The sequence below is a fragment of the Amphibalanus amphitrite genome, unplaced genomic scaffold, assembly GCF_019059575.1.
Source record: "Amphibalanus amphitrite isolate SeventyFive unplaced genomic scaffold, NRLGWU_Aamphi_draft 000114F_arrow, whole genome shotgun sequence".
NCBI classification, from domain to species: domain Eukaryota; kingdom Metazoa; phylum Arthropoda; class Thecostraca; order Balanomorpha; family Balanidae; genus Amphibalanus; species Amphibalanus amphitrite.
The window spans coordinates 777,037-796,027 of NW_024881609.1; the positions used below are offsets into that span (position 1 = coordinate 777,037).

Genomic DNA, 18,991 nt, shown 5'->3' on the forward strand with positions numbered 1-18,991 from the left:
TCATTTTTAACGCGTTATGCTCACAACTGGTATACTTGGCGACCTAAATCACCTAAATGGACCCATTATAGACCGATGTAAACAAACATTGTCGCATAGTAGATAGGCTTATTTGGGCTCGTCATTTATTTCGGTTCACTCCGGGGACTCGCTGTCTGTAGCAAAATGTAGCCGTTGAGGGCAGTTATAACCGTCATCGTCATTCTTCCTGGTAGTCATACATAAACACAACAATGGAATGCGCAGTAATGTCGAATGTGTGATTCTTGTCGCATTTTACTTTTGCCTTGCAATCCACTCATCGATCACAATCATTGATATGTCATGTATGGATTGGACGTGCGGCAGCTAAGACGAGGTTACATGTGCACCAGTCGTAGGTCATCTGTGTCATTCGTATAACCGATATAACAGCACCATATCCAGTAATCCACAGTGCTTTTTCATACACATATGGGTGTAGACAAGTGGTTCTCATTTCGAACCCATCGCCGCCCTGCTGTCATGTTTCCCGTTCCCGTTGTGTGCGGCAGGCGCGCACACTGCGTCTGGGTCTGTTCGGGCTGGCCGTGAACCGCTTCTCGAACCTCCCCTACCAGAACTGGTCGTACGCGCCGACCGGACCGGCCTCGGCTGAACTGAACATCACCGCCGCCGTGGCCGGCGTCCGCATGGCCGTCAAGGTATGGGCGCGCGCGCACAGGACGGAAACGCGCTGATAAACTGGAGGTGCAGACTTTGTGAAGTTATTCTGACTCGTAACTCAGCGTAACTTGACTTCGAGCAACTCAGGCACTCTGATGAACTTCGGGTTGATATGTTTCAGGACGATCTGGTGAGCCTGTGTGAGGTCACTGGCGGCTCCAGCAACTGCCTGGAACAGTACTACGATAAATTTATGAAGCCGGAGAAACTCATTCAGGTGAGAAAGCGCTGGGCGAATAGTTCGGCCCGCTCGTACCGTACAAGCGGTGCGTGTCGTTGCATTGGTGAGCTTGTCAATGGGCCACATATGCGTTTAAACATATGCGAATAGTTAGGACAATGTTGCATATGCGGTATGCCTACACAGCCCTACACAGCCCTATAGGCATTGGTGTCTGCCGATTGCTCTCTTCGCGATAGCTGGTTCTAAGTCTTCATGTCTTCCCTCATTTCCGGTCTTATGGTGAAGATGGCTCACCAATCCATTAGAAGTTTCAGACCCCATCTTTCGACCAGCAACAGCCTGCCTTGCTACCTTACCTGAGCCCTCTACTCTCTCAAATCAGTCGAACAATACACGTGCCTTCCGCCACACCGGCCCATTCCGCCTCCAATCCCTTCCATCCCAATGGCGGAGTCGGTTTTACACCGCGCTGATGGCACGCACCAGTCTTCACTCGGCCGGGCTGGCCGTGCCGCCTCACCTCTGGTGCCGGTGCGGGTAACGAGCCGCTCAGCCCTCCTCTCCCGTAATCCGGGGCTCCGCCTGTGGGTCCTGAGTAACGGCGCTCCTCCCAGTGCCAATAACCTGGCCGCTGACTCGACAGCACCGTGCGTGCTGTATGACCCGCCGTACGGTGTGGAATACAGTGTCTTACGGCGAAATACCTCCGAGCTGAACGTAGACAAGCGAGAGTGATGTACTGAGAGACTCCCGGAGCAAGTAATCTTGCCCGAAGCCAGCGGCGGTCGACTGATTTCCATGGGAACGGCTCGGGAGCTTCGCTAGACTGAGGATCAAGCCGGGATGTAGGCTGTGAAGAAACTAGCCAGCGTACTGGGATCCTGGTTGGCCCAGTTCAGACAATTATTAGCCAGTTTATAGGCTTACCTCGGATTAGTGTCTGATATAAGCTTTGCTCATCGTCACGGGTAATGGCTTAATTTCGTCATCTGAATGAAAATGTCTCCGCTTCAACTCACTCACACTCACGGCAAATGAGATTCATTAAAGCTAGGGCATTCACTTCTATAGAATTTCACTGACTTTTGGGTCGATAAGATCATTTCGATTTCAGCTGCATTTGTATTGTGATTTGCGCTTACTCGTGAATGCCTAAGAAACAGGAAGTGAAAAATCGAACTGGGAAGACGCCTTGAAAGGAATGTGCGAATTGTGGAGTTGGATAATGCTAGATACTAATTGTGATCATTTTGTATTTACGGTGGACGCGTCTCGCAGGACGTTTCTGTGTGGTTGCTACACACACATGGTGTATTTATTACGAAGTAATCGACCTAGCCGTGAATCCATGCTTGGTTCTTGAACAATGTTCTTGATTTCGCTGCAGCAAGCTATACTACTCCCTAAATAAAAGCAGAGCTCAGTCAATCGAATGTCACCCTCCACTGACGCAGCGGTGCCGGCTCCTCCCGGTGCAGACGCTGCAGCGGCACGGGCTGGACCTGTTTCCCGAGGAGGACTCGTACCTCTACATCGAGGGAACGTCGCTGAAGCACCAGCCGTGCGAGAAGCACCTCTACTGGTGCATGGCGCTGGTGGGCAACGCGTACGGCTTCAGCTCGAGCCGCTGGAACCTGCTGGCCGGGGCTGAGAACCTGGTGCTGCAGTTCAAAGAGATGCTCAGCGAACAGCTGCAGGTAGGTCAGATGGAGTGAAGAGGGTCTGCTGTGGCCTGTGGGGTGCAGCGGGGGAGGAAAAAGAAACGGAGCCGCGTATGATCAAAAAGAGAAAAACTTAGCTTACCTATATAGGATACCAAGGTTTGTGGACTATGGTTTGAAAACGGCTTAACGGTATTTTGGTATTTTATAAACATAAAAATACTGTGATAACGTTCAGCCATAATCTAACGATATAATAAAAAAAATATAGCAGATAATAGCATTGCAATATTTTAATGAGCATAGCAAACGTCCCTTCTGAGCACCCATATTCCCGGTCCCTCCCTGCAGGGTAACCCTGCACTGCTGCTGGTACGGCCGCGCAAAACCACCATTGTGGAATGTGGCGAGACCAGCCAGGGCTGGAGTGACCAGGAGGCGCCAGGAATGCCGGTGAGTGCCCGCATCACGTGTAAATTCGTGGCGAGACCAGCCAGGGCTGGAGTGACCAGGAGGCGCCAGGAATGCCGGTGAGTGCCCGCATCGTGTGTAAATTCGTGGTGAGACCAGCCAGGGCTGGAGTGACCAGGAGGCGCCAGGAATGCCGGTGAGTACCCGCGTGTAGTTCATTCAGCGTACACTTAGGTAGGTACACCTGACAATCGTACGCCAACACAACAAACGGGAACAGTCGAGCCTTGGACTCTGTCGAAGTGTGTCAAAAAAGGTTAATGTCACTTGTCCGCTATTCTTTACTCGAATGAAACTTAGTTGACAGTAACGTCGTCTGTTGCTTATTTTTATTGACCTTCCGTAAGTCCGTTTTCAGTAGTTCGATCAGCGATTTTCCCAACGGTGGTGGCATGATCTCCCCTGTTACGCATGCATTATGTAAGTACACTGCTCATGTCCCCCGGTCCTCGTCCCGCGTCGGTTCGCGGTAAGTCGGGAGGACGGGATTCCCGTCCACCGATCGGGCGGTGCCGTCTCCGGATCACGTCGGCAACTCATCAGTCCTCGTCTGCTCCGGAGGTCGGTCTGTCTCAACAATCAGCCCGGGGTGGCACGCGACGCCGACCCGACCCCGGCCCGAGCAGGTGCTCCCATTGAGGAGTGGTACTGGTGGCGGGTGACGTCCTCCGGGCTAGGGAGGCATGGTGTGCGACGATAGTTTACTTGCTTCCATCTCACCTTAATGAATAATTGTTTTCGAATTGATTTTTTAGTTTTTAATTTAACGTATCACTGCGTCCTAGCATCGCATGAATCCTGACTGACAGGCCTTTCGAAATGAAATTATGTACGTGACGAATGCGCACCTTTTTTTGCTGCACAGTTCTTTTCTGACTAGTTAATTATCTCAAAGTGCTGGTTCTCGGCAACGCTAAAAACGGCAAACAATCCTATACTGAGTTCAAAAGCGCTGCACTGGCGCTACAGTTAACAGTCCACACCAGCTTCCAGCACGTTTGATAAAAAGCAATAAAACATTATGCCGGACCTGGAGAATACAAGGATTGTCAGCTTTTTGAAATGCGCTTAGCATTGTGGTGTGTTGGCGTATGTGACGTAGAGCATGCAAATTGATAATTAATGTCGACGGGCCGGGTGATGTCCGGGCCAGGGCTTTTCGTTCCAACTGCGTTTGCCTTCTCCGTTCATTTCGCTAAGAGCGGCGGGCGGTCTGTCGCGGCGCAGATTTTGATCCGGGCGCGGCTGTGTCCGGCCCTCCGTCTGCCCCCGGGGCTCAGGGCGGGGCGTGTTTACCGGCGGCGCCCGCACGGCCGTGACGCCCCCACACGGCTGGCGTGACTGTCAGTCGGCGCGAGTAACGACATACGCACGGCCAGCGGCCGTCGGCGCCCCCACGCACGCACCCTTCTCCCCGCGCGGCCGCCGCCGGTCCCGACAGCGGCCTCCCTCCCCGGCCCCGGCACTTCCTAACGGTCTCCGATAACAGCAGGTGCGCCGGCTGCAGACGTTCCCCTGGCAAACAACTGATCGCCCATGCAGGTCAATGGTCGGTGGGGGAGGGGCGACCAGAACCGCGGCTAAGTGGAGAAGTGAGTAGTGGCTGGTCGGTAGCCAGATGCGTACTAACAAGTGTGGGCGGTGGATCGGTGGCTAGGGCGCCCAGACGATGCGCTTCGAGTCGTTTCGTCCCTGCTATTCCGCGATTATGTGTGGTATTGTTTCTGTGATCGAACATATAAAATACAAGCCGGTAGATGTCCTTACATAGTTCGGTATTGTATGAGCGCAATCAATCAAGTTTTGACAAAAGCTCAATGAGCAGGCACATTTCTTATTTGTTTTGAGACGACTGGAAGTGCTCTAAATGTTTGAATGTCCACAAAACACACGCGCTTCAATGCGCAACACGCATTAGTGTTGACTAGGCGTATTTTGTTAACACTCATTCAAATACCAAACATGTTCACTCATAATTCAAAGTTCGTTATTGATATTGCAGTTGTTGTGACCCTCGTGACAAACGGTGAGGGCCGAGAGAGGGCTACATTAGAACGAAATCTCCCTCCTACGACATTGCCGAAGGCGATGCCGTGCCAGATGCCGGTCAGTCCCGTTGTGCCAAGAAACAGAGGAGGTCGGACCGAGCGGGAGGGCGGCGCCGGCCGAGTTACGATATCACGTTGTTCGATCGTGCCTTGAGAGCTGAAATAATGAATTTGCAGATCTAGTGCATGCGCTCCACTCACATTCGCTAAGGTGTTGAAATATTGAATGTGTTAAAAGTAGTTAATTTATTGAAAGTAAACACCTGCATTCCTAAGTAAAAATTTGTAACGATAACCTGTAATAAATGGATTTGTGTTAGCATAGATGTTAGTCATGATCCATGGCCATGGATGAAATATCGCTGGAGTTTTACGGATGTTTGAATAATCTGTATCCTACCTGAGACATAATTGGATTCACAGTTCGCAACAGACTTCGCAAAAAGCGAGACTTTATCCAAAGTCTGCTGGAACTATGACCGTAACAAAAGTTTTGAGCGCCACAGTATCAAAGCTCCATTTTTTTTTTCGTTTTATGCAAGTTCAAGGCGAATATATGATAACTTTTTGCTATGAATCATTATCCTGAAGTAGTGCAAGGGTGCATCTTATCCCGGAGGGTGGGAAAGACGCCCCCTGGCGTTGGGGAAGATGCCCCCCTTAGTATAAGTGGCCGAAATGGGCACATGAATAGCCTGAACGAATCAGTTCCCTTCTAGCCTGTGGTAGACACTTAAACGCCATCGTAAGGGCCCTCAAAAGTCGTCGTGAGGGGTTTCAGAGGTCATCGTGAGGGCCATCATAGTCCAGCGCGGCCAAACAAGCCTCCGTGGTGGCACGTTCAAAGACTGTTGTGGGACCCTTATCATGAGGCTGGGCCCTCAAGACCATCATGGGGACATCAGATGCCAGCGCGGCCCGTGAAGCCAGCGTGGGAGCCCCCAAGAATGCTGTGAGAGGTCTCTGAGCCATTAATGGGGTCCACAGAGGCCATCGTGAGGACTGAGGGCTCTCAGAGTCAGATGCCACCCAAAAAGTCGGTGTATTGGCCGATAGACCGGCATGGGGAGCAGCTGACCGTATTGCACTCTCAGTAATCCCAAATCGCCCTTTGTCTCTCACCACAAGTATGTACTAAGAGATTCGACAGGTTTCTTGAAGGGCAGCCTACGGATTTAGGGGGGCGTCTTTCCCCATCAGGTCAGGGAGCATCTTTCCCCAAGATACCGAATGGACAATTAATCAGTACAATTTGTTAGCACTCAAACTAAACCCTTTACCAAACTGGTTGGGACACAGTACACGCATGTGAATGCATCACTGCAATAGCAAAGTGCATACAAATTACTTATCTTCTTTGATATTCACAATGTTTTGACACCAATTCTTTTTTTTTTTGAAATCAGCAAATATAAAGCATGCAGCCACCAGCCCACCGTTGCCCAACTAAACTTGGCAATTTTTTGTGCAGCACACAATGAAGCCTTCCGCTTTACGCTAAGAGCATTTAAGTTCGAGGTTTTATGCTTTATTTCGCCACTAGAGGGGGTGGGGCGTCTTTCCCACCCTGGGCATTTTACCCCACTCTCCCCTACTTATGGCGGATACACACCCGTTTGTTCTAACTCACCTGTTAGGACAAACATTGAAACAAATGCGTGAATGCATGTAATCCCTACACACATGCAACTGATGATGTTGTTACGTAACCATCTTGTGATGCCGAGTTAACGTAAGCTTCAAAACGTGAAAGTGTATTATGGTATCAGGTAAAGCCACCGCAACTGTGCCTGTCGTAAGACGTCACTATATATAGCTACGCCAGACGCTCACATAATTATGTTTGCCTATCTCAAATAAGCCGGAAGCCCGTTTACACATACATATACCTGGATATAAGGCCGATGTCGTCCCTTCGTGCAGGACATAACATTGTAATTTGTGAATTGCGTCTCCGCCTGCGAATCGAAAGCTCGAACGCTCCATGACTTGTGACTGTAAGATGTTTGTCGTATTGTTCCTACATATGCTCTTTGTAGCCGAGCTCATATGTTTCAAATATTGTTGGATCTTTTTTCTGTTGGTTTTTCGTTGTTACTGCCACAATTTGAAACTTTGATTTTTACGCTACGTTACCTTATCGCCATCGGCTTCAGATCGTGAGCACACGTGCAGGCTACGGAAAATATATTTTATAAGCTGACAGGGAGGAGTTTTTTATCGCCGTAAATAATGTTTGGGCGTATCTCTGTCTATGCGTGTTTATGTATGTGCGACTTCGTAATGCTGCAGCCTGCACCAACAGTGATTGCGAAAAGACGGAGCAACGCTCCCAGCGCTTAGCAGTAGCTGGATTTTCTGTCAGAACTCCTTGAGGATCACCTCTTCTGCAGAAAGGACGCTTTCATTCAACTGGCCCATGCACTCACCAGGCCTATTTCGTTCTACTCGTATGGAGAGATGATGTCAAAATTTACGGAGCCGTGTCGGGAGTCTGGAGGACCCGAGAAACAAGACCAAGGTGTCGGCTCTGCGGCTCAGGGTGGAACTGGAGACGTATTGCCGTTTAGTACCGAAGGCACTTCTTAGGCTACGTGTCTAGCAAGCGCTGTAAACGAAGTGTTAGGTTGTGACCACTTGCTTTGTCCTGGAGTAAAGAACAAGTGGCATTACCTAACGTGCTTTTACCGTCTTGCTACCAAAAGTACTGATGTTTTTATGAAAATTGAAAAGTGTATTTTAGACACTGCGAATGCAAGTTTTTCTTAGTCTGAATTGTTGTTGTATTAAATACCTACGTCTTTGTGCTTTAAAGCCTATGTATTAGAAGTATTCTGTAACCGTTTGGAGAAGTGCCCTGCAGCTGCTATATATTTGAATTTCAATGCGTTTGCACCAAAAAGAAAAAAGAAAAGAAAATAGAGCGAGTTGAAGAAGGCGTGAGCCGAAAGCTCCTCGAAAGTATCTGGCCTTTTTTACGATTTTCTATTTTGATTATGATAGCAGGTACTACTATGAACGTCAAACCCCTTGAGACCCCACTTTTTTGCGATAATTGTTAAATGCGTCAACTTTCGTCGACAATATTCTGGCAATGTATGTTTCAGAACCTGCCGAAACTTTTATTACTAAGGTATTTTGACGCCAAACGATTATGGAAGGTACTTCTCATTCACTCGTAATGTTAAGGTCAATTCAGGCCCGGGCAGAGGCTTGCGCTCGGCCACACTCGAGCCCCGCCACCAGCGCCATCTGCTCTAAATGCCATCTACCAGTGCCCGCTACCGCTACCAGCTACCGCCCACCATCAAGCCTGAATGGAGCGAGAGACGCGAGTGACCGGTCGCCGGGCAAGGAGCGCCGGAGGGGTAGGGCGGAGCTTAGCGCTGACGTCATTACGTGGCTCCGCCCCATGAGCGCGTAGCCTCTACCCAAACAGCAGATTCGTTCCGTGAAATTTAACATTACGAGTGAACGAGAAGTACCTTTACTAATCGTTTGGCGTCAAAATACCTTAGTAATAAAAGTTTCGGCAGGTTCTGAAACACACATTGCCAGAATATTGTCAACGAGAGTTGACGCATTTAAAAATTATCGCAAAAAAGTGGGGTCTCAAGGGGTTTGACGTCCATAGTAGGTACGGTTACTTTTTATTATATTTTTAAGCAAGTTTTTCTTCTTTAAGAGAAACAGGCAATCTGTCGTCTGTCGTGTTGCCGACCTGTGTCACCTGGTGGAGGTATGTCTGGTAATTGTCTCGTGTTGCAGTAGTTTGCCAACCTGTATCGCCTGGTGGAGGTATGTCGGTTAATTGTCCGTTGTCTGTCGTGTTGCAGTACTTTGCCGACCTGTACCACCTGGTGGAGGCCCTGGGCTCGGAGGAGGCACGCGCTCGGCTGGAGGCGGCGCCCTGCACGTTCGTCAACTGCCTGCACACGTTGTTCACCGCCACGCGACTGCTCTCCTACTCCTAGTGTGGCCACAATGAGTCAGCGCAGCGGTCCAGTGGTGCTCAGTGATATACTGCCGCTATCTGATCTCCGATCGCATCCGATCATACGCCGACGCGATTCAAGACGACTCCGGGTTTCAGCTGTGAGACGGTCAGCTGGTTGATGCTAGTCATGGTGGAGATTTTCAACTGAACCAAAGTGAAAATGGAGCAGTTTCTCTTGAAGAAGCTAACAGTAGAACGCGATGTATGTACTGTACTGATCAATGATCATGTTGTAATTTAGCAGCAGCTCGATAGGATTGATGCTCTCTTCCGACGAGGAAGCTATTGAAACTCGCTGGCTAACCTAGCTTCGCATTATTCTCTTCCGACACCTCATCGTGTGTTACCCGCTGACCTCATCTGAGATGTGCTGCTGAAGATGTGCAATAAATCGATCTCTGTACTCTGCTCCCGTCTGTTCGAACGGATGAACCGCACGGAGCTCGCTGCCGCTGACGTCACTGCACGGGTCTGGGCGGACGGACGGGTGGACGGGCCGGATCGCCGAGTGACCTTTGTCTGCCCACCCCGGCCGCTGTTCGGATTGAGTCGCTGCATTACCGGTCGTCTTCATCAGCGGCGGATCGGAGTCACGATATGCTTGCCTCCCGTGTCCCCGCCTCCGCCTTCGACCGGCTTTTCCCACAGAAAAAGTTACGTCTGAAAACCATGGTGATTGGCCGATGACGCGACCGAATGCGCGACCCGGATTGATGACGTGAGTGCGATTTATTACCGGTTGGGATGAGAAATTAGAAATAGGTACATTGCCTAATGATTTTTGACAACCACGTCGGTAGTTGGGCTCGTAAAATGCATTGTACATATTAGATTGGCACGCACGGGGTGAATGCGTATCAATCAATTCTCATCAACCTGGAAAAACTTCTTCGGTTACAACTGCCATTCCCCCAATCCGTCGTTTTCTCTTCTTTACATCACCACTTTGGGCGTCATCCGATATTGGAGGTCACCCAATGTTCTGGAATTGGGGTCACCTACCCTCCGACTGGGCTCTGACTTGGAGTCTTGGGCAATTCCGAGAGGCTTTTGGCATTCACTTTTACCATCGGCGTCACCCGAACAGTCGCGGAAAAGTTTGTTTCGGCAAGTTGGAAGGTTATGGACGCGGCTCATTTGAATGAAATCGTGCGCGTCTCGACTCTTTGCCAACGCTCCAGTACCCAGAAGGTGGGATTCCACCGGCTTATGGAAATGAAAAACCGTATAAATCGACGACTGGTGTAATCTACACGCGGCATTGCCCCGGTCGGTTGAATAAAAATAAATGTAAAGTATGCATATTTTATTTTACACGGAACCATATACAATTATTTCACTTCGCCTTTCCTAGCCAATAATTTAGTGAACACACAATAGGATGTGGGAAAATAGTTCGGACACAGCGAGACGACAGTAAGAGGTGCGCGGTGTTGACAGCAGAAAGACATGCGAAATAGAACACCAGCGCAAACCCTGTCCTTGAAGGGTTCAAACGGTTCAGCCTCTATGTGCGGACTGCTGCTCTGAGACAGCCCAGCCTCTACACCTACGGAGATTCTGATTCAGCTTATGGCTTTGACACACGGGAGGTCATGATGTGAACAGAACAGCGATCGCTCCATCGTACATTTGCAGGTACTTTTGGCAATACCTGCCTCCTAACCTGTCGGCTGTCACCGCCAACGATAAAGCTCGCTGTAATAACACGCAACAAGAACTGCAATGACAAAGGAGACTTTGGCATTGGACAAATAACAGTTCAATTAAAATAAAGGTACGGCTGCCCAATGATTTGCGAATTTTCGTTCCCACCTTTATACAATAGCCTGCTTTTCGGAATGCTTGAACATTGCTTTACGCTTTCCGGCGGATTGTATGGTAGTGTTCCTTTCTCATTTCGAAATAAAACGCCTTGCAAATTCAGCTTATTTGATCCATACGACTCAAAAGCTGGCTATAAAATTGTGTCGTTGCCAAAGGGGATAAAAGTTAGACGTTTGCGGTCATCCACTTCTCATGATACGTTCGAGTGCACTCGCAAATTCGTTCCATCCTAGACGCAGTCTGTTTCCGCCCTCAATTTGCATAATGACCTTCACGCTGTATTTTACCACGTATTGTTAACGCCTGTCATGTTTTCATGTCGTTCATATAACACCGCCACGAACGATGCTTTCGAGGGTCAACGTTTCATTTTTATGTTTTGTCGAATAAAGTGAAACCTCGTCTTGTCGGATATTCCAACTGCCGACAGCACAAAAGCCGACACCGTCTTATCATCTCCACCTTAGCGGAGGACGTCGCTCGTGTTGTCGATACGCTTTCATCCACTCTCGTTCGTTCGCTGGCCCTGATCCGCCGGCCGGCTCGCGTCCCCGGCGGCCGGCCGGCCGGCGGTCTCTGAGATCGGTGGTGTCGCCCTGCGGTGCCGGTCCGTAGCCCGACACCCCGCCGGCGACCTGAAGCGGAGGACGCCCAGAATGGAGCGCCACGGGAGGTATGCGGAGTGGAGGTCGGCCACGGTGAACTCAGCAGATACCGACAAAGTGCGCCTCGCTGCAGCCCTTACCGCAACACCTGCCGAAACAAACGATAATGATTGGTGCGTTCGGCATCATTAGCGCGTTTGACATCTTTTGCAACAGCAGGCTAGCTTGCATGCCATTTCAGATTAGGTACTTCTAATCATTCGCGCTGATGACAAGCTCGCGCAATTATAACAATGCCAATGGATTGATATCCATTTTAAGTAACAAACTCTGACGAGTCCTTTCGAAAAGCAGGAACAAAATAAAACAACTGGTAAGCTGTCGAGCCGCCATGACCACCATAGCCTTTCTACATGTAACACCACTTGCGGCGGCTGTTTTATGCCCCTCGTCGTCACACTCACAGGTCGTGTAGCCGGCGGTAGTGGGCCGGCGACCGTTTGGAGGCGCGCTGGTGCTTCCAGACGGGGTGCCGGGCGCTGGCTGGCGTCAGGTGCGGCCGCGGCCGCTGCTGGCCGAACCACACACTGCGCGCCAGCCGGTGGACCAAGGAGTTCTCCAGCCGGCCCAGGTCGGCCGGCACCGACTCCCAGTCTGCGGCATAGCGGGATATCGCCACTGGTTATTGGGGGCCGCACAGACATCACGGTGCAAATGGATATGCTAACACACGGTGTGACAGTATAGTAAGTCATTGACGTAAGCAACTTTTGCAGACAAATAATTCAGCTGAAAGTGGCCAATGGGATACGGCTCAACTGAGACCGTGCAGACCATCTGAGAACGTGACTGTCCTCACCTGAGGTCGGGTAGTAGAGCTGAAACTGCGGCTCGACTGGGCCCAGCGGCGGCCAGGCAGACCGTTTGCGGCCCAGGTCACACGCTCCGGCAAAGTACATGCTGTCGAAGTCGTTGCCGCATATTTGTCGCGTAGCTCTCGGCTCGACCTGGCCCAGGTGCTCGGCCAGCCCGGTCCAGCAGACGCCGAGGAGGACAACCAGTAGCCACAGCAGACACTGTCGGCAGCCGAACGGTGAGAGTGGTGAGCGAGAGAGCGACAGTGGTGAGAACCGGCGCACCTGCACAGGCCGACAGATAGACAATCGGAGGGATTTATGCAGACTGTCACATCACACGAGGACTATTTCAATCAAGGCATTCATGGCTGATGGCACGCATTGCCGTTTTTCCAATCCCTCATCTTATGTTGTCCGTCGAGTTCCGTTTGCACCATCTGTTCTCTTACTCCGTAGCCTTTATTTGGCCGTCGCTGCTGACGTTAACTCTTTATCCGTGGCTGCTAATGAGCGTCTGTGATAGGTGGCCTCGCGTGGCCGGCTAGTTAGCGGTCGCGGTCGTCTCCGGTGAAGGTGCGTGTTACGGCACGGGTGATGGGCGCCCACCAGATCCCGTCGCGGCGCCGCTCGCCCACGGCCGCGCTCCATTAGGCGCGCGCGGCGGCCGGGCTCAATGGCGCCCATTGTGGCGCTGGGAACCCGCGCCGCTCTGCCGCCCAGCCGCCGCGCTCTGCGGCCCGTAATGGAGGGCGATACCGTGTTTTGAATAGTTTCTCTTTCTCGGTGCGTTTGCGACACAGTCCGGATATTAGCCACCCTATGACCGGTCGTAAATAAGAGGCCAGCGGCGAAATCAGCGCCCCATGGCTCACAGCGGGTGGCATTCTGCTTTCAGCCCTCCTTTCATAAACGCCCCAGGATGCTGCAGGATTTAGACGGCGAATCTGTGGCTAACGAACTGCGATCTCTTTGGTAAAATAGACATTTTAGGCAATTGATCATTTAATTCTTTTGTGGGATATAAGGCCGCACGTTTCTGAGTGGATTGATCCGTGTAACTACATATTAGGCTATATGTAGCATTTATGTAGCAACTGCATAATGTGGAAGTTGAGATCCAGGGGACGAGATCAGGAACCGTTTATTAACTATTCCTTAGTTGAGCAGGGTATTGAGCCCCAAATGTATTTCAATTAGCTCTTACGCTTTAGGTATTTTGCCTTATTTTGCTTGCCAATAATTTTTTTAGAGTTTGTATTTAATGCAGTTTCGATTGATCAATGGCGCGACTCCTTTGTTTTTATTTATATGCTTGTGAACGCAGACCTGCACATAGCAATATACGTTCCTAGGTACTGAATTCATTCATTCATTCATTCCATTATTCGCTAGGTGTTCAGTCCCTGTGTGCTAAATTACGGTATCGTATGCATCCCCCGCTGTTCAGTTCAATGCAGCAGCATCGTATATTCGTATTGCCCCATTTCTCCGCTAAAGGTAGCGGTTCTACGCTGCGCTACATACCCAGACGAACGTACTGGGTGTTTTGGCAGCGCTCAAAGCGTAAACCACTCGCCAACTTGAGATACGGGATTCAGACAACTCTGTTCTGTCGCACTGGGGCGGACGGTCACCCACACTGGCGAGTCTGGAAAGGGGGTTTGAGACGCTGCGGGGAAGGCATGCTCTCTTAAAACTTTCTCCATTTTCCGAAAATTCCTCGGATTTCGCTCTCTCTTGGCTTACTTTGCAGTTTAAAACATTTTTCCATGTTAACGTTGCTAATTTTCTTTCTCTGCAAGGAAAACTTAAAATTTTGTCATTTTCGGGCGCTGGCCGCTGCGAAAGGGGAAAATGTCCCAGATGCTCCCATGGATCCCCCAGTGGTCACCCAGCCACATCTATCCCAGCAGCATGTCACGCTATACCTATACAATGGACGACTCGATTCTCGAATGCGAAGCTGAATGCCGTGCAGTCTCCGCGGCGGCGGGCGATCGAGGCACTGCGCTGGTAGACTGACCCGCAATGCACCGCAGCCGTGCGGTACAGCCGCGTCATCTGCGGCGACTTCCGACAGCAACAACAGCAATATCAGACGTTTATCATCGGAACGCAGGCGGTTTGGGCACCAGTGATCTCGGTTGTTTCTGCTCAGTTGGAAACAAGCTCCGAAACTTTCGAAACAAAGTAACTAGATTGTTGTTGAACGACTTGACTGAGCTGCATTTCTAAACCCTTCTTTGACTGGTTGAGCTCGGTGCAACTCCAAATATAAATTATGTCTCCATATTCATTTTGGGTATAAGTATTAGTTTTGTGCTTCCATGGGCAGAAGCATTGCATTCGGAGCATTTCATTTCCCATGAATGGATTATGTAGATTATTCTTTTGGGGTGAGTCCGGCCAATTGCCTACTGTCGGTAGAGTAGGTATTTGTAAACACGTTGTTTTGTAACGAGTTCATGCCGCTGTTTGTTGTTGTTGTTGTTGTTTTTTTTTGATAATTCATCATAATTGGATTTTCCCGTCTTCCATTTTTTCATTCTCACAGATGCTTTGTCATGTAGTCAATAGTTTAATTAAAAGCTAATATATTATTTAGTTTAGCAGGTCATTAATTACAAATAGGTAGTAGGGTGCAATGACTTGGTTATTGACGAAATACTTTTGCACAAGTTTCATTGAGACCATAGGCGGCGGAACGGGGAGGGCACCGGGGCGCTCTGCCCCCCTTTGATTTGGGCATTTTATCATTAACCCTATGGGTGTTGCATGGAAAGAATGGGACCAAAGTCGGCAGTGCCCCCCCCCCCTTAATTGAAGGTGTTCCGCCGCTACTGATTGAGACTAAGAAATAAGCAAGCTTAGCTTGCCATGCTTTTACTAGCCTATGTGGTTAACCGTTTAAAATTGTCAAATAGTCATACTTGGTGCGAACACTTCCTTGTCCATTGTCCAGCTCCAATATTGTCGCCCCTTGTCAACCGTGGAACGTGCCATCCAGTGGCAGCTGACTCATAAGCTTCAGGGCTTCAGGCCGGTATTTCAGCGCAGCCAATGTCTGTCTCAAGAGGGTCAATTACTGTCGGCGCTTACCTACCTGTGTGGGCTCGGCTAACTACTTGAATGATGCATAGCTATGCAATTGACTATTGGAGCTCATTCCTAGCTGCAGCTTATATGGTATGTTACAAAAAAAGAATGATACTTTTGTCGACCACCATCGACATATGTTTGAGGAATGGTATTAATTTGCAATGCAGAGGTCGGACATACCATAATTGCAATGACAGCGTTTTATAGACATTTTAATATCATTGCGGCAAACATATTAAATATCTCAGCTTTGTATTTCATCGATATTTTCCCAAATTTTGGAACAGGGGCGCACAATGGCCCCGCTACCTTGGTGGGGGCGCTGTCGGTGAGTATAAAAATACTCCCTGAGCGTTTTTGGCGATTCTGCTCGAGGGCATCTCGCAACTTCTTCAAAAGTGTGCAGTAGTACGTGCTAATTATTATCCGACCATCATCAAGACAGTCGGTAATGACAATCCAACGCCAGATCCAGAACACTGACAACATTGACCTTTCATATCGGCTTCAGCTGCCTTGCAACGTCGGAAGCTGGCTAGATTTTGTTAAACTCGCACAAAAAGACTGCGTTATATAAATAGGTACGAAAAAGATTGCTTGAATATCTACACCAGTGCGTAAATGAGGCGAGATCCAAGGCAATAAAAATTAAAGTCGTTTCGGGGACTATTTTCCTTTGCAACATCCTACATCACCTTCTTGGATTCCCTAAAACAATTGCACACAAGGCCCAGCAATTTTGATCTGGACAAACCACTTTTCTGGGCTTCTCCTATATCACACGGCTGCCGTTTCACGTTGTGCGCTGAACCATTCATTGGCGTCACCTCGGCGGTCCCGTAGCTCAGTCGGTAGAGCGTTGGACTCCGCGAGGGCACGCATTCCCGGTTGCAACAGTTTGGGTTTGTAGCGCGACGAGTGCTTGACGTTTATGGGCCTCCTGACAGGTATGGTTGCGGTTGGTGGCAGGCCGTAGCCAAGCGAAGTCAGTGAGGGGACCGGCCGTCCGCGGCCATATGCGCACGTTAAACTTTGGACTCAATAATTCTGTCATAGAACCGAAATGGCGCGATCGGAGGGTAGAGGGCAGGGTCAACGCAACAAGCTTCGCTTAGCGGGGGCTCCGTCCTTGTCAATCCTTCCCATCAAAAGGTTCGGACTCAATTCATTTTAGAATACCTCTCCAGGGATCATTTTGCTGCAGCAGAGCGCCGATCACAGGCCGGTGTCTTCCGCAGTTTACTGTTTCGAACTCTCTCTCGGTTTTTCCTAAATAACTCGCACAAAAAGTGGTCGATCGCAACGAAAATTTTCGTATTCTCCAGTTAGTCGATTTTGCACCTCCACCTACTCTGAGCATTGACCCTGACCCAAATGACCTTTAACCTCTGACCTGTTTGTCGAGAGTCGAGACCATGTCAGGCCGGAATCGCGATTTGGCGTTTGTCAGCGCATATGATCCATGCTTGTCCATTTTTTTGTGGTTTTAAACGTTCCAACATGTGAAGCGATGTTTGTCCCATGCATTACGGTGGGTGTAAATGTCACTTGAAGGTCAGGTCAAGGTCATTGCTCTTAGAGGACCTTGGTTTACTTTTTCGAGTTTTGCTTGTTTCTAAGGTAGTTTTTTGGAGGTGATTTCGAATTAAGCACCATTTTGAACATTTACGAAATAGTTTTAGTGTTTAGGTATATACCATGTTACAAAGCTGTCGGTTGTGGTTAACACTAATGATGTCAAATAGGTACGGAAAATTTGGAAACCGATACCAAACCAAATACCAACCGAAACAATAGGAAAATACCGAAAACCAAACCAAATTTTAAAACTGATAGAAATACCAACTTTTTACCAAATTCGGAGCATCTTAGTACACTAGTGAAGCTTTCTAATACCAACAAAATACCAAATGCATAGGGTTTGAAATACCAAATACCAACTTGGTATCGGTTTGGTATCGGTATACCAAAAAGTTGGTATCCGATTGACATCACTAGTTAACACCTACTATAGATAGCCGGCAGAACCCCTACTGGTTGGCATAACCTGACCTGACCTGACCCGACCTGACCTGACCTGACCTGACCTAACACGAAATTGACCTGATATAATACGAAATTATGAAATCAGGACCCCGAAAACCCTCATAGCAACCTCGATTTACGATGTTCTAGCAGACTCCAATTTTACCTCTTTTTGAGCCATTGACCTGACCTGGAAGATCAACCAATGACCTAGATTAGGTGTCATCGACTTCCTCTATGTATGTAGTAACGGGCAACACGCTTGTTTTTCCGCGAGGCCCTAGCTCGATCAGGGGCTGAACAGCAGGGCGGGGGATCCAACGGACCCTCCCCGTAAACATTAGCGGCTGACAAAACACAAATACAGGCGAGGGATAAAGGTCCGAAATTGACGAAATTTTGCCGTTTTTATCGTATAGAAATAAAGCTTTACATTTTTGTGTAGAAAAGGGCTTGCTTTTAACCACACAGCAACGCATAAGGAAACGAACTCTGAGGAGTATTTGGTTTTCCGAGGAAGTTTTTGGGAATATGTCCCCGCTACGTCTCATGCCACCTTTTCTGGATCCACTGGTATGCTCGATGCATCAGTCATACGTTTTACTGGACGGAGATAAGTCATTATAGTGTCCGCGCTCAGTCTACTCACCCCAGAGGTCATGGCGGGTGGCGGTGACGGTGGCTCGCGGCCGGTGCGGGCTCGGTGGTCAGTCACAGTCAGAGATGAGCCGCACCTCGGGTCGGCACACACACACACCAGCACCCACACCGTACTGGGTGAGACTGCCGGCGGCACACCACTTTTAACGTGCCGCCCTCAGGTGACGTCACAGGTGACACGGCCAATCAGCGCCGCCCAGGTGAGGCAGCCGTGACGTCACCGCGGCCGCAGCCTCGGCTCCCGAGAAATCTCCGCTCCAGCACGGACGCGCCGCGGCACCCACACATAATAATGGCTTTGATAAATGTCCTATAAGCGTCCCCGACTCCCCTCTAAACGTCAGGTTGGGACTCTTAATGCTGCATTTTGCTAATTGTTTTGAGGCGCAGGGCTGGCGGCGTCCTGGATCACGTTTCTTAATTCTTTCATCAGGAAAACGAGAATAGATGAAGGGTGGCATGATAGCTTATTATTACATTATTTACTTATGACTGCATATTTTAAAGGACCTTATTACAAAAGTACAATAAGGTAAATTTGGCCATATGTATTTTGAACGGCCCGGCACCAATATCATGCCCTGGACACTGGACCTAATGCTCGGACCGGCCCTGGCGAAGCGCGCGACGCCAAGTATCAAATCGACCTATAACTGGTAATGGTGAAGGGCCGTTCAAAAAAACATATAGTCCGACAAATGTCGCGTGATTTGTTTTATTGTCACTTACATATTTTCTCTGAGTGCAGAGCGCTTCTGAAGGCTCAAAAGCTCAACGCTTGAGCTTAGCAGCCTGAAGCTAAAATTTCCGGTTTGGCAGCGGAACCGCTGACTATAAACGAGTGCTTACTGC

The 18,991-nt window shown here is 49.4% G+C and overlaps 2 protein-coding genes across 4 annotated transcripts in view; one reads left to right on the forward strand and one right to left on the reverse strand.

The window, feature by feature from the left end:
• LOC122381101 (dynein axonemal intermediate chain 7-like) overlaps positions 1-9,475 on the forward strand; it is a 52,967-nt gene extending 43,492 nt beyond the window's left edge. For all 3 annotated transcript variants that reach the window (XM_043364881.1, XM_043364882.1, XM_043364883.1), the window contains 5 exons: positions 534-683; positions 827-922; positions 2,368-2,586; positions 2,902-3,003; positions 8,906-9,475. In XM_043364881.1, the coding sequence (XP_043220816.1) occupies positions 534-683; positions 827-922; positions 2,368-2,586; positions 2,902-3,003; positions 8,906-9,043 (705 nt within the window). In that variant the 3' untranslated portion in view covers positions 9,044-9,475. The remainder of the gene's footprint in view (positions 1-533; positions 684-826; positions 923-2,367; positions 2,587-2,901; positions 3,004-8,905) is intronic.
• Positions 9,476-10,357: 882 nt separating this feature from the next.
• LOC122381091 lies at positions 10,358-18,800 on the reverse strand. Its single transcript, XM_043364862.1, has 4 exons — positions 18,129-18,800; positions 12,358-12,574; positions 11,963-12,152; positions 10,358-11,646 (listed from the first exon to the last, which is right to left on the reverse strand). Exons 1-4 carry the CDS (start codon positions 18,138-18,140, stop codon positions 11,598-11,600), a joined length of 468 nt encoding a protein of 155 aa, XP_043220797.1. The 5' UTR covers positions 18,141-18,800; the 3' UTR covers positions 10,358-11,597.
• Positions 18,801-18,991: the final 191 nt, after the last annotated feature.

Bases quoted from the DNA above. Each gene is read 5' to 3' on its own strand.
- LOC122381091 (XM_043364862.1), bottom strand. The intron at 12,153-12,357 runs GTGAGGACAGTC...GCTATGCCGCAG, and splicing joins GCTCTACTACCCGACCTCAG to ACTGGGAGTCGGTGCCGGCC. The intron at 11,647-11,962 runs GTGAGTGTGACG...TTGTTTCGGCAG, and splicing joins TACCGCCGGCTACACGACCT to GTGTTGCGGTAAGGGCTGCA.